The sequence below is a fragment of the Gadus chalcogrammus genome, chromosome 6 (assembly GCF_026213295.1).
Source record: "Gadus chalcogrammus isolate NIFS_2021 chromosome 6, NIFS_Gcha_1.0, whole genome shotgun sequence".
Taxonomy (NCBI): Eukaryota; Metazoa; Chordata; class Actinopteri; order Gadiformes; family Gadidae; genus Gadus; species Gadus chalcogrammus.
The window spans coordinates 4683850-4698250 of record NC_079417.1 but is presented as its reverse complement, the minus strand read 5'-3'; the positions used below and the strand labels follow the sequence as shown (position 1 = coordinate 4698250).

General features: G+C 47.3%; 1 protein-coding gene across 3 annotated transcripts in view; it reads left to right on the top strand.

The window, feature by feature from the left end:
* Positions 1 to 14401, top strand: part of slc4a4a (solute carrier family 4 member 4a) — a 48669-nt gene that overhangs the window by 13335 nt on the left and 20933 nt on the right. For 2 of the 3 annotated variants that reach the window (XM_056592170.1, XM_056592168.1), the window contains exons 5-8: positions 5321 to 5456; positions 7234 to 7394; positions 9461 to 9640; positions 12635 to 12711. In XM_056592170.1, the coding sequence (XP_056448145.1) occupies positions 5321 to 5456; positions 7234 to 7394; positions 9461 to 9640; positions 12635 to 12711 (554 nt within the window). The remainder of the gene's footprint in view (positions 1 to 5320; positions 5457 to 7233; positions 7395 to 9460; positions 9641 to 12634; positions 12712 to 14401) is intronic. The other variant, XM_056592169.1, reaches the window with a different exon arrangement.

The window sequence follows — 14401 nt, the reverse complement described above, 5'->3', positions numbered from 1 at the left end:
CTGGACGATGTGGGAGTGGCGTGTTACCAAAGTAGAGCGACAGACTTGTAATGTGACTGAGTGCTACTTTTTCAAATCGCCTGGTCCTAGTAGCAGTCCTAAGAGAAAATCCACAGCCACACTAGAACTGTTCTCTCAGTAGCAAGTCACATTTTTGCCTAAGCATTTGTCAGACGGCTAGCGATCGAGACAACATTGTTTGCAGTTCAAGAGTGGCCTACTCATTAACTATTCTTACTTCCTCGAGTAAATGAGTGTCGTGGGATCATGTCTTCAGGACTAGTTTAACGCCGACCTCGGACAACTCTTTCAACTCTGTTGTAGCAATTACATAACGGTCCCAGGGGAAGGAATAAAGAGCAATCCTGGTGGTACAAGCACGTGGTAAAACTGCCAGGGTCAAGCTTACTTTAAAAACCTGAAGCCAAAATTGGAACGCTGTGTGTGTGTGTGTGTGTGTGTGTGTGTGTGTGTGTGTGTGTGTGTGTGTGTGTGTGTGTGTGTGTGTGTGTGTGTGTGTGTGTGTGTGTGTGTGTGTGTGTGTGTGTTTGTATCGGCACAGCTCTGTTCACATGTCATTATTGCAGGGAAGACTCGTGCACACTCACTCATCACATAACAAAGCACTCAACCAAGCTTTAGCATTCCTCCCTGCCCACCGGGTCAAAAGCACCAGGTGAACCTCGTTCAGTCCCTGGCAAAACATAAGCAGCAGAGGCGGGGAGGACCACATCATAGAGATCAGAGCCTGGGTGCCAAGAAAAGGTCCTGCCGCTTTTTCTAACATTAGACCAACCCCAGCAAGCCGTTGGCAGCGTCGCAAAGCGCGTAGACCCGGTCAAAGTGGGACTCCCGTTTGAGCCGAGGACATGGCCTGCTAACCTACCAGTTGTTCATGCCATGGAAGGAATGAACAACAAGTTTCACATCAGCGTAAAAACTCGCGCCATGCCAAAAGCATGGACCTTATTTCTTCATTGACAGCTTCATGTGGGAGTACTGGTTCTTTTAATGCATTACTTAATTTTAAGATAACATTTGTTTCATATTCCACACTTTAGGACAATTTGGTCGTAAATGATGGTTAAGAAAATGTAAGGGTTAGGGCTGTAGTGGGTGTACCCACAACAGAAACACAGCGGAATGGACAAATTCTCTGCTTGGGCCTTGTAAGATCTTGACTGACTTGTAGAATCTTGTCGTTTCCAGTTTAGTCATATCATTATCGTCCAGATTACACTATGTAGAGCCATTCACATCATCAATCATTGAATCCTCCTCAAACACAAGGAAGGAAGAATGTTTGGACTTTCATCTTTCCTGGTACAGTGTCTGTCCACTGAAGGAATCCATAGTCTCTCGTTTAGGCCAATCAGAGGTCAATAATTGTGGGGCTTTTTTCTGAATGTATTTATTTTATACATGCATAAATATATATATATATATACGCAGTATTTGAGTGTAATGGGAAAAGTCTTCCTGTAAATATTTGAGAAAGAAGACTATCCCAGTACTGCACTGAAGTACTGCACCCCAAGTGCACCCCAATATCTACCCAATGTCTCGCCCCCACCATGGCGGTGTCTCTCTGCATTCTGTCCCTGCTCGCTTGCTCGCTCACTCTCCCTCTCTCCCTCCCTCTCTCCCTCCCTCCCTCTCTCTCTCTCTCTCTCTCTCTCTCTCTCTCTCTCTCTCTCTCTCTCTCTCTCTCTCGCCCTGTTGCTCTTTGCTAACTGGCTGCCCTGCATACGAAACGTCTCCAGAGCGTCTTGGGGTTATTCTCCCCCCCTTCGAGTTCCCTCCTTCATGTCCTCCTTCATGTACATTCAGGTCAATGTACGCACTTTGCAACAGCAACTCGGTTCTGATAGGCATCGTTAAAGACCTACATTATTCCATTCCCGGGGAGCTGGTTCAGGGGGGGTTGGATGGTATTTGTGTAGGAAGCATGTCAGCAGTGGGCCTGAAGGGGCCTCAGTCGCAGCACCGCTCAGCTCTGCACTGGGCGGCCAGGGGCATTCTTCCTCCATCACCCTGTCCCATGAGCCTCCAGTGCATGGACAAAGTTGCCTTTGTGTGGCCGTGGCTCTTGGCTTAGAGCGCAACACAGAGCTTTGAAAATTGGGTTTGAATGATGGGATTTTTATTTCCTCCTTTCTGTGCTCCCTCGCTTCTCTTTCTGCTTTCACTGTGAAGCGACTCCCCCCATCTCCCTGTCTCCCCTCCTCACCCCCCCCACACCATCCCTGTCTCACTGCTCTCTTAGCAACTGTTGGACTGAGACGGTATTGCGTTTACCGACTCCTCACAAACAGTTTGTTTTCCAACCCACTGCTGCGCCACACAGCATGAGTCTGGCTCAGCCTTTTGTTCTCCTCGTCTAAATATTCCAGAAAGAGCTCCTGACAGATAAAGTGAAATTAATCAAATACTCCAAATCTCTGCCTGTACATAAATAGCGGTGAGAGATTTTTGCAGGCTTTCATCCACAAACAGCCATAAAATGCTTGGTGTAAGTATTTTAACCAAAATACTTGTTGATGGTGGATGTCACACTCTGTTATTATGGCAAACAGCTGTGGAGACATCCGTCTGTGATCTGTACACACACCATTGCAACATGAGCTCCATTCACTCCACGGTGCTCTTAGTTTGAGCTGTGGTGCAGTGTGGATGCGTTTGCGATGCAGATATGTGTGAATGAACGCCGTAGTACCACCGTGTTATTAAACAGATTGCCAGGACTTTGGGCTAGTTGCAGCTTGTGTCCGAAGCCTGTGTGCAAGCAGATAGCCGCCCCCACCTTGCACCTAGCAATCTGGTGTGTGTGACTGTGTGTGTGACTGTGTGTGTGACTGTGTGTGACTGTGTGTGTGTGTGTGTGTGTGTGTGTGTGTGTGTGTGTGTGTGTGTGTGTGTGTGTGTGTGTGTGTGTGTGTATGTGTGTGTGTGTGTGTGTGTGTGTGTGTGTGTGTGTGTGTGTGTGTGTGTTTTTGTGTTTGTGTGTGTACCAATCCACCCCCCCCTACAAGCTGTTGATGTCTTCGTACCTTGGGAGACATAAATTGTCTTTGCTGTGCTGACTCGCTGCCTGTTAGCACTGCTGACACGCTGAATGGCTCACTAAGTTCACAGGTAATGTCATGTTATTGCCCAGCGTACGACTGACTATCATGATACTAAATCTGTATAGTTATGGGGGAAATCTGGGGACATCTATCCATAGGAAATGACGACCACAACCATTCAATGAGAAAGTTGATGTTTTAGATACAGTTCTACTGTGAACATTACTGCCACTCTGCAGTAGAACTTTGCAATAATGGAGCTTAAGCACATACATACAGGAATTTGTATGCTTAAACTCCTTTGTAGAATTATTATGATGCATGTATTCATGCAATGGATAATTTATTCGTTACGAATGATTTGCGGTGAGCGCATGAAGTGTCATTTTACAGTCAGTAGACTTTAACATTGCAGAAAAGTGAGCAGTGGAATACGAACATAGTCGGATTCATCCTTGGAGTTGGGCTGTCCAAGTTGTGACCGTTGTCACGCAGGGATACATGAATAGATCATTCTGCACCGCCTCATTTGAACTGATGAAGCAACACGCCCCACTGGTTATGCAACCTCATTTGGGTGGTGGTGGTGTCATGGGACCCAGCAGGGCACTGGGTGGCCAGTGGGACCTATATGGGAGTTTGTGCGGAGGGCTGGAGGTTTTCTGGAGGGAGGGCCCGCTCATTAAAGGCTTTTTCACAACCACCACCGCCCCTGAGACTAAATGAGGGGGTTTCAGGTGCATTAAGTGATTCCTCACCGCAGCAAAACCCGACTGCTGTTAAGAAGCGACTGGTGTTAATCCCTCGTAATCTATAATGTGTACCCTACATAGCGTGTTTCTGTAGGAACACCGTGTTTGTTGTGATTATACGCTGTAGTGGGGGGATGAGGAGGTTGAATCACCTGGACTCAATACCAGATAGGATCTTTCTCACAGGAATACTATAATGTAAATGGGGTGTGTATGTTTGAGTTTATGGGTGTGTGTTGACATGTATGTGTGTGTGTGTGTGTGTGTGTGTTTGTGTGTGTGTGTGTGTGTGTCTGCGCAAAAACTCAAACAACAGTCGGTACGAATGCGCTTTGGTTGCGTCAATGCCTGCCCAGCAAGTTAAGAGGATACGTTGCAGCTCGGACTCCACTCGTTTGAAGACCCTTTGTTTAAATCACCATCGATGCCTCTGCGTTTCCGCGCGCCCCCCCCCCCTGTCGGAGGGGCACCGGGCTTGATATTCAAATGAGCAGGAAAGCACAGCCTCTTACGTAAAAGAATAGTCCCCGGTTTGTGAACCCATTCTTAATTGTTAATGAGGGGGGGGCTCCGGGGAACCGTGCCAACGACCGGGGAACCAATGGGGAGAGAGCTCTGGGTGAACAGCAGAGGAAATGGGGGGGGGGGCGAGGAGGAGGTGGATGAAGAGGGGGCTTTGGAGGCTCAAGCATTGGGGACACAGCCACTGAGGGGACCCCCTGAACCCCCTTTATCCTCCCCCCTCCCCTCCCCTTCCCCTCCCACCTGGTACACATACTGCTGGAGAGGCAGCGCCCGGGCCATCGGCTCCTCACTCTCGCCCGGGGCTCTTTTATGGGTCCTCATCAGCTGCTCTCCGGTTGATACCGCCGCCGCCGCCGCCGCCGCGCAGCGCAGAAGAAGAAGGGACCTCCTCGCTTTGCCAAAGGCCTTATCGACACCCGACCTCACCCCGCCGACCCCACTCCTACCCACCCTCCCTCCTCACCGACACAGCCATCCCATCACCCCCCCCCTCTCCCCCAGCCCCCCCCCCCCCCCCCCCCCTCCTCCTCCCCCACCCCTCTCTCTCGCTCTCTCTCTCTCTCTCGCGCTCTCTCTCGGACGGAGTATCACCCACGTCGGGACGGTCGGGAGGGAGAAAAAAAAGAAAAAAAGCGGGGTGCCAGAGCGGGGCAGAGATGTCAAACAACAACAACGACCGGGCGGAGAAAGACAAGGAGAAGGAAGAGGATGCGGTCGGGAAGAAGGAGGAGCAGGAGGAGGAGGAGGAGGAGGAGGAGAGGGGACAGGGTGACGGGGTGAAGATCCCTCCACCTCCTCCGCCCCCCTCCCCTCCCGCCTCCGGCGGCCCAGAGGGCAAGGCGGACGGAGCCGGGGCGGCCGGGACCCCCGGGGGCAAGCCGCCGCCGCCGCCGCCGCCGCCGCCGGCGCCGGCGCCGCTGGCCAACGGGACCCAGAGCCAGCCGCTGACGCGCAGCATCTTCCCTCTGTCCCCAGTCTCGCCGGCGGCCGAGCGGATCCGCTTCATCCTCGGGGAGGAGGACGACGGCCCCGCGCCGCCCCAGCTCTTCACGGAGCTGGACGAGCTGCTCTCCGTGGACGGCCAGGAGATGGAGTGGAAGGAGACGGCCAGGTAGGACTCAGCGCTCACAAAGCGCTCACTGCTCACGTATGGAACTGGGTTCGATGGAACCGGGAAAGGTGAAGTGATAAGGAATAGTGAGTTACAGCTTGTAGCCAATCCCCGGGATCGCATGCAGCATTTGGTCTAGGATTTCATTCATTATTCTTCTCCATCGGTGTTGTCGATATCCAAGCATGCCATAATGTTAAAAGTACGGTAGTTCTTAAAACAATCAGCTAAAGTTAAATTACGAAGGGGGTGGGGGCGGGGGGGGGGGGGCGAGGCAAAACAAGTGAATCCAGAAAGAGCCTCCTTACCCTCCCGTTTGGAAAGATTGCCCACACACACACACACACACTCACACAGTCACACGCACTCACTCACACACTCACAGGCCGTGCAATGTTGTGTCATCACGGGCTCCAAGGCCAGCCCACGAGCCCCTCAATGAATGAAAGACCTCATCCCCAGCACTGGGCAGTGCTGCTGGCCGGCTGCCAGAGTCCCCAGCCTTCACGGCCAACATGGGCAAAGAACAAAACAACCATGCTGGTATACAGTGAGTGGCCGGCCAGAAGGGGCTCTGTGGCGGTCATTGTATGCCCGTCATTCAAGTCTTGCGTTTCCGCATTCCACCGGTCGAAGATTTCATTACTGTCCATTAAAGCTTTCCCTTTTTAAAGCGCCTATATATGTCCACTAAAGAGTACAGGCAAGATGGAGTACACAGCGGTCCACTAGGTGATCTTTACATGTGGTGGCCTAGCTGGGTGACTAACTGCCACTGCTAATTATCTTGTCAGAGAGGAACTGCTAGGCAGCGGCTTCCCCTTACAGAATAGGTGTTCTGGGACTTCTGCCGTCAGAAACACACACCCCATAAACTTGAACAGTTATTGCACTTGTTCCTTCAGGTGTTGATGATGTTGCAACAGTCATACAGATACCCACAGATACCACGAGTAGTAGACAATCTTTTTATTCATCCGCTGTCAACCCAAGACTACAATTAATATGTTGTGTAACGTTAACCAAAGAGACCAGCTTCTACTGGCAAACATACAAAAGAGGCTTAAGTCTCTCTTAAGCCTTGCCAAGTGGAAGTCCACTTCCCTGCAGAACGACAACTTGCATGCACCCTTCGTGGTTCTACAGCTCTGGGGAGATTTAGGTCTTGGTTCTCTCTGAGGCGTTGTTAAGGGTTACATGGAACAAGATTGATGACATGTTTACACCCAAATTTACACACTCTGGAGTCTGGTCCGACCACCGGACAGTGGATTTACTCCGTGATTTTTGCGTTTCTTTGTGTCACAACCCAAAACTCATCACAGAGGTCAAACTTTGGCCGGAAACACGTTTGCATTGGTTTGAATGTGATTTCGATTGTGTCTCATGGATACCTCTGGGGTTAAGACATGATCGTTAATCCCCTTGTCTGTAGGTCAGGCCACTGACCTACACTGACCTTTCTAGATTTAAAAAACATACACATTAAAACCATGAACTTCTCACAAATACTCAATCATGATGATATGCAATTAGATACCATTCTATCATCAACACTGCTCATACATTCAGGAACCAAGCGCTATAAAAAATAAGAAGCAACAATCAACAAAATAAAAAACTAAATAAAAAAATGTGAACATAAAATGAAAGTATAACAAAACCCCAAAACTTAACTCACATGTGTCAATTGTGGTTGAAGACGCTATGCTGTCAGGCCTCGCCTCATCCGGGGGTAGCCTCACAAACCTCGTCCCCCTTATCATGCCCCGTCCAGGTGGATCAAGTTCGAGGAGAAGGTGGAGAAGGGCGGCGAGCGCTGGAGCAAGCCCCACGTGGCCACGCTGTCCCTCCACAGCCTGATGGAGCTGCGCACGTGCATCGAGAAGGGCACCGTCATGCTGGACATGGAGGCATCCACACTGTCCCAGGTGGTCGGTAAGTTCAGACTCTCTCTTCCTGGACCACGCACGGCTGTGCCGAAGAAACAGGCACACGACTGGTGGTGTTGTGGCGCTTGTAACACATCAGCCGTGGATCATTTCTAGCAGTTTGGAGAGTTGATCTATAGCGTGTCATTCAGTTGTCAAGTGCCACCCACGTATGACTATAAGATGACCCCACACAGGGTGTAAGACACCTGTGTTTGGGCAGTACTGATGTCATGGATGAGATGATTTGTGACATGTTGGAGTCGCATCAAAAACGTTACAGTACACTATTGTTGCTGATCATTCAACTGTGCATATTAGATATTAAACATTGTTGGAAGTAAGTACAAACATCCTTTAAAGTCCCCTGGAAAAATGGTAAAAGTTGACAAATTCAACACCTTGAAACATTTACTGCTTCATATAGAATACTCACTTAATGACTTGCAATCGTTCAAAACAAGTCGCTGTCTGTTATGGTTCAGTGAAAGGCACTTGTTTACGGATGGATGCCTGTCCTATGCAATGACCCCCTCTTCCTTTGTTGGAAGCCTGGGCCAACCCACAACATTGGATAGAAGGTCGGCTGTTTGTCCGTAAACCATTGTTACACATTGTATTCTAAGTGTGGAATAGTTTATGGATTTAGTGCCATAAATCCATTTATGATGGACATTCATTTATTGATTGATTCATTACTCACCTCTTTCATGACTTTTTATGACATTTTCATTTACTATGCACGTTCAAACTTATGTTCAAACTTACTCCATTACATCCCCCAAAGAAGTTGTATAATAAACTCCCGCAGAAAAAGAGAAGTCTGGGATTAATTGGAGTTAAGCTAAACCTATATCATGATCATACTGCACACAAATATGATAATATGTACTACATTACATGCGCCAAAAAAAAGCGACAGACAAACTCTGTAATTTGATCAGAGCAATTCCAAGTCTGTAATTGTGGAAATTCAAGGTCAACTATACACCCCCATCATAATCAATAATACACCAAAATATTAGAACAAAACTTTGAATACATTACCCCCCCCCCCCGCCCCCCCCTATCAAATAGGAACAAGCAGTCCCCTGTAGATGGACTTCATTAACAACCCTTTCATGGGGGCTTCACCTCGCTGCGTGGGACAGCAGGAGGGTTAGCAGGAGCGAGCGGCTATCATCAGAGGACAGTACTGTAAAGTAATTGGCCCAGTGCCTCACACAGTACTGGGCTACGCTGGGAGTTGGCCCCCTTTGCTTCCAGGCCAACTCTCAATAGACGGGCATCCACTGCACTGGTTCTGTAGAGGAGGGGAAAGACAAAACGAGTGGGGGGGGGGGGGGGGGGGGGGGGGAGACAGACAGACATGGAGCGGCAAAGAGTGAGAGAGAGCGAGAGAGAGATACAGATAGAAAGAGCGAGAGAAACAACGAGAGAGAGTGAGAGGGGGCAGACAGTGAAAGACAGACAGTGAGCAAGAGAGAGAGAGAGAGAGAGAGAGAGAGAGAGAGAGAGAGAGAGAGAGAGAGAGAGAGAGAGAGAGAGGGAGAGAGGGAGAGAGGGAGAGAGGGAGAGAGAGAGAGGGGGGGAAGGATTTTCCTCGAGGCTTCTATCTTTCAGCGTTCAGGCTCCTGACCTTGATTTAAAAAAATAGGCCTTTTGATTCGACCGTCCACAGCTTTATGGACGCTCCCTTGCTCATGTCCCCCGAGCACTGCAGTCTATCCCTCACTCAGATCAGCCATCGCTAATCGTCTCTGGGACGACGTGTTCTCTCAAGATGTCGTTTTGTCGTCCACTTATTCCCCTTGAAAAACGTTGACACAAAAGCGATATCCCCCCACTTGTAGACAACATCTTGCGAATGCCCTTAAGCAGCTGTCTGGAGATCGGATTCCTACACGTTCTGCATCATCACGTGCATGTTCATTGTATGTTCTCCCTAAACGAACTAGGAGTGTCTTTGTGTCTTTATGTGTCTTATTAGTATCGTTCACGATGTTGAGGTTACAGCTTTTCTTTTCTTAAAAACCGACCACCTTAATCTCTCCTTCCCTAACCCTCGCGTAGAGATGATCACGGACAACCAGGTGGCCAACAACATGCTGAAGGCAGAGCTTAAGGAGAAGGTGACGTACACGCTGCTGAGGAAACATCGCCACCAGACCAAGAAGTCCAACCTGCGCTCCCTGGCCGACATTGGCAAGACGGTCTCCAGTGCAAGTAGGCTGTTTTCCAACCAGGAGAACGGTAATGCAGATGGCAGTTTGGTGCAGTCCTTCTTTTTTTTTTGTTTATTTTTGGTTTCAGACTTAATATTCAAAATACTACTTGAGACGGCTTTCGTCCACGTTTTAACTTCCCCCCAAAAAGTACTGCGTTTATTTAGGCTCGTCTTTTCCCTGTTCCTCTCGTGGAACCTGAATATTATTATTATTAAATAGAAGTTTAAGGTATAATTTATGAAGTGCAGAGTAATCGCAATTCAAGACTTACCTGGCTAATGTTCATCATCTAAAAAAGCAAATCTTCTATATTGTTTCCATGTGTCCTGCTATTTAATGATTGCTAATTCTACAAAATTATTGCAACTCCTAATGTTGCTATTTCAAAACAAATTTTGTAACCCTATTCTGTTAAAATTTTATTAAAATTAAATCTGTGAAATGTCCTCATCTCTGGGATACATTTCACAGACTTTCCATGAAACGTAGAATCATATCAAATAGAACATCAGTTTAATAACACTCATGTCCAATAGAAATGGCTTCTAATTCATTCATATGCTTACTTAAGGCAGAGTTTGGGTTGGACGTTGACGCAACGCAAGGGGGTGTACGGACTAGAGATGTCCGATATTATCGGCCCACCGATATTATCGGCCCGATATTAGCATAAAAATGTAAAATCTGTCAATATCGGTATCTGATTTTTTTTGAAAAAAAAAATAATAATAAAAAAAAATAAACATGGCACTTTTCCCTTAAATTAAGTTGAAGTATTTTTCTTATTTTGCACAGACAATGTTAACATTTGGAAAGCCTTGTTGCATTCAAGAATGCATCCAGTGGGGCATCACAATAACATTAAGCATGTTGTGTTAATTCCACAACAGGAGATATGTAATGTTACCTAAATTAGGTTTGAGGAAAAATAACCCAAATATCGACATCGGTATCGGCTGATATCGGAATCGAAAATTTAGAGTTGGACAATATCGCATATCGGATATCGGCAAAAAAGCCAATATCGGACATCCCTAGTACGGACACATTACGTCCTTGCGGACCGCCCTTGCGTCTCCCAAAAATTGTAACCTTGCGTCGAGGCGCTAACGTAAACTGGACGTAAACCCGACGCAGAACCAAAACAGGTTCACAACTGCGTCGAAGCTACCACGTGGTCATTGCGTTGCCTCAACGTCCCAACTCTTCATTTAATCATTGATGTACTTACTGGCAATCATCCATGCTCAGTTAGAGATTTGTTAGATCATCAAATGAATTTTGTTTGTACATTTATTAATTAACAGTCATTATTAATGGTTTTGTCTTATAATTCTCTGACACTACCAACCATGGGTCCTTAGAAAAGTGGTTTTATCTAGCTAACTTGTTAATGCTTAGCAAACCAAGGATTATTTGGAATTGGCAAAGGGGAAAGCCTCCATCATAAATGTACCAAATAATTGATATGGTACTTTTAACATCGTCATAAATACGCAAATAAAACAGTTCACTGATACTGTATGAATAACGTGATTAAACAGTGTCAAGGATACAGGAGAAGGTGTTATACTATTCATAAATTCAAAGTTGACACTTATGTCAATGTGATAAAGCAAGCAGTTTTATAGCAAAGCCAGATTCCATCCAAGGACCCATGTTTGGCGGTTTCATTTCATCACAGTGTTTCCATCATTCATTCCAATCTTGTTTTCCTCTTACTTAACACTTTTCCTGTTTCTTCCTCCGGTCCTAACTATTATAATTATTTCAGTGTTTTCTTCCTTCCTCCTAACCTGCCTCTTCTCTTCCTTTCTTTTGGCGTTTTCCTGGGCTTTTTCCCTTTGGCTTTAATACCCTCTCGATCCACTGCCGCCACTAAAAGCCCGTAGTCCTCTGGGGAACTCAGTGACTTGCCTATCGGGTCGCATCTCTATGGAAGACTTACAGCTCCCCAGGAGTCCCAGCATGGATTACCTTAGTAAGTTGATCAGATCTGTAGCGAATAGCGGGCCTCAAAGGTCCCCAGCCCCCCAGTGTGGCCTTACCATCCCTGTCATTCATCCAAAAGACTTAAATAGACCACCCCGCCTAGATACTGTCGTAGTTGGTATGTCCCCTAAAGCCTAGATTTGACTAACATTTAGAGTTGCAGAAGAAGGGTTTGATGTGTTGTATATAGCCAAAGCTATTTCTGACAGCATTCCCTTGATTGGCATTGAAAGTTCAACATAATAAGAATAAGCATATAATAAGAATAATATTAATAAACATAGTCATAATTGTGCCAATAAAAGTTGACGATTCAGATTTTTGCCAATAACCGTTAAACCTGGCGAGAATAGTTGATTTGTAGGCATTTCCTATTTTTTTTTGGCTGCATCATTCTGACAACTATATCATTACCAACATTTCTCCTTTCCTTAGTTTGGGTGGGCGTAGGGGACGGGCTTGGGGCTGTGCGATAGGTGAGGAGGAGAGCTGGCTGATGGGAACAAACCATTTTAAAGTATCATTGGCTTCAGATATATATAAACATATGTCTGAATAGCCTAGTTATTTCTAAGTAACTGACTTAAGGTTTCAGCAGTCTTGGGTTCCGATATCTTTCAAACCAGAATGATATTAGACCCCAAAAGCCTGCAATGCCGTAGTTTACCTTTGGTTGAATCGGCAGGGTTAGCAGAAACCGTAGTCCAGCATATAGTCCACTTCAAGTAGGATTCTAGTTAAACGTTGGAGCCTACAAATATATTCTACATATATAAAAGGGTTCTAGCATAGCAGCCCATATATGTTTATAGGGTGCTGAGCCTTTGGTTTAATATCCAGCTGTTTTGGCACCTTTGTGTTCTTGCACTCGCTTCTTTGGTTATCCGCGTGGGGCAATATAACCCACGGGGGGAGCTACTTTCTCTTTCTCCTTGGTTGATGGGTGGGGATTTCTTCCATCATGCCCGCCCGCATCTCCGGCGAGTTACCGGGGCCCCCCAGCCTAACCTCCTGTCTCTGTTCACAGGCAGTCCCACCCCCACACACCGCAACCTGACGTCCAACAGCATGAACGATATCTCAGACAAGCCCGAGAAAGAGCAGGTGAGTGAACAAAAGCGACCCATGACCCTTTCCCTTCTCTTCCCTCCCTCCCTCCCTCCCAATCACCGTCATGAAGTGTCTGAAGTTCAGAGGAACCGTAAAGAACACGTCTCAAGGCGGATCTGACCGGTTACGGTGCATTGGAAAATCTTTAAGCGGAGAAGTGCTTGAGAACTATAGGGCAAAGTAACACCCGGGCTCTGAAACGACGTCACCAACCAGTCTGTAATACATTATCCACAAGGTCCAAATGTCTCGGGTGGTGATGAGTGGCACAACCCAATCAGCAGCAAGCTATTGGTGGCGGAGTTTGCCGCGGCGATAAAGTGTGCCTAAAGTTCACCTCTGGAACCCTCGCATTGTCCTTTATCTCTGTGCCAGCTGAACCCAAACAGCTCTGCGACTGTAAAACCACAACCACACGCGAGACCATGCATGCACATGCCGTACATGCACACACACACACAAACATGCAAGAACGCACGCCCGGGACCAGCCACAGGTGTGCCCAAGTGCGTCTGTGTTTCTAACATGTTTTACAATGTTGACACTGCTGCAGCACGTGCAGTACTCCCACTCACGTCCTCTGGGGAACACTTTCCCGGGAAGTCTGATTATTCCCACTGCATTACAGCGACGGCGTCGTTAGCGTGGCAGCCCAGTAGCTGTTTAATCAGAGCCATGGTCGGGTCATGTCCAAGGCCCCATCCCTGCAGGATGGGAGCGGGGGGGGGGGGGTGAGATGGACCCAGTAAGCTCTGTGCTCCTGCTGCTGACGGCTACCATGAGTAGGCAGAGATTGGAGACCAAACGTCCCCCTGGGGACTCTGTGATTTGGGGATGTCTCGGGGGTTCAGATGGTCCTCATAAGTCTTCCGAAAGGGGAGGCTGCCACCATGCAGAATCTCCCGCACAGAGTCCACTAGACCCACACACAGGTCACATTGGCCGTGGGCGTCGCTCTCTGCACTGCCAGGACAAAATGTTTCTCAGACAGAATCATTTTTCGATTGTGATCAGGCGATTTTTGCAATTGTGATTTGATCAGACCTTCCTAGAACTTTTTTTTTGTGGAAAATTTTAATTTCTATAAAGGCACCTTCAAAGGCTGCAGAAAATGGCTGAAGAATGCATATACCTACATACAGTCCTTATGGGCATGTTGGTGAAATCCCTTCTTTTCCAAACCTTATCTAAAGCCACCATCGGACTTTCTTAATAATACTTTCCCAAACCAACCCCATACTCAGTGTGCCCGGGACAATGAGATTTACTTTTGTCCGTACATCTATTTGGTTGTAATGGGATTTGAATCGACGTCATTCATTTGTCCTGATATGGGAGTTATTTTTAGATCCGATCCATGAGTCTGAGACCCCGAAACAGCTTTAAATATACTGCCTCAGCTGAATTGGGGATTATAGCAGCATGCAGTCACCGTTTTCTTCCACAGTGATTATTTTTACCTTTCCTTCTGAGGGTGTTGCAGTGCTGACTACACAGCCCTTCAGTCACATGACCTGAAGGTCTGTCACCAATTTCACTCTGCAGGCGAGGCGATGCTGTTATTCTACACCTACACTATCTCACATGGATAATATCATTTTGGCCTTCTTCATATTCCTGACTAATGTACTTCCGATGATCTCCCTTTTCACTGTATTATTCGTCACTGTTACAGTTTTGTCAA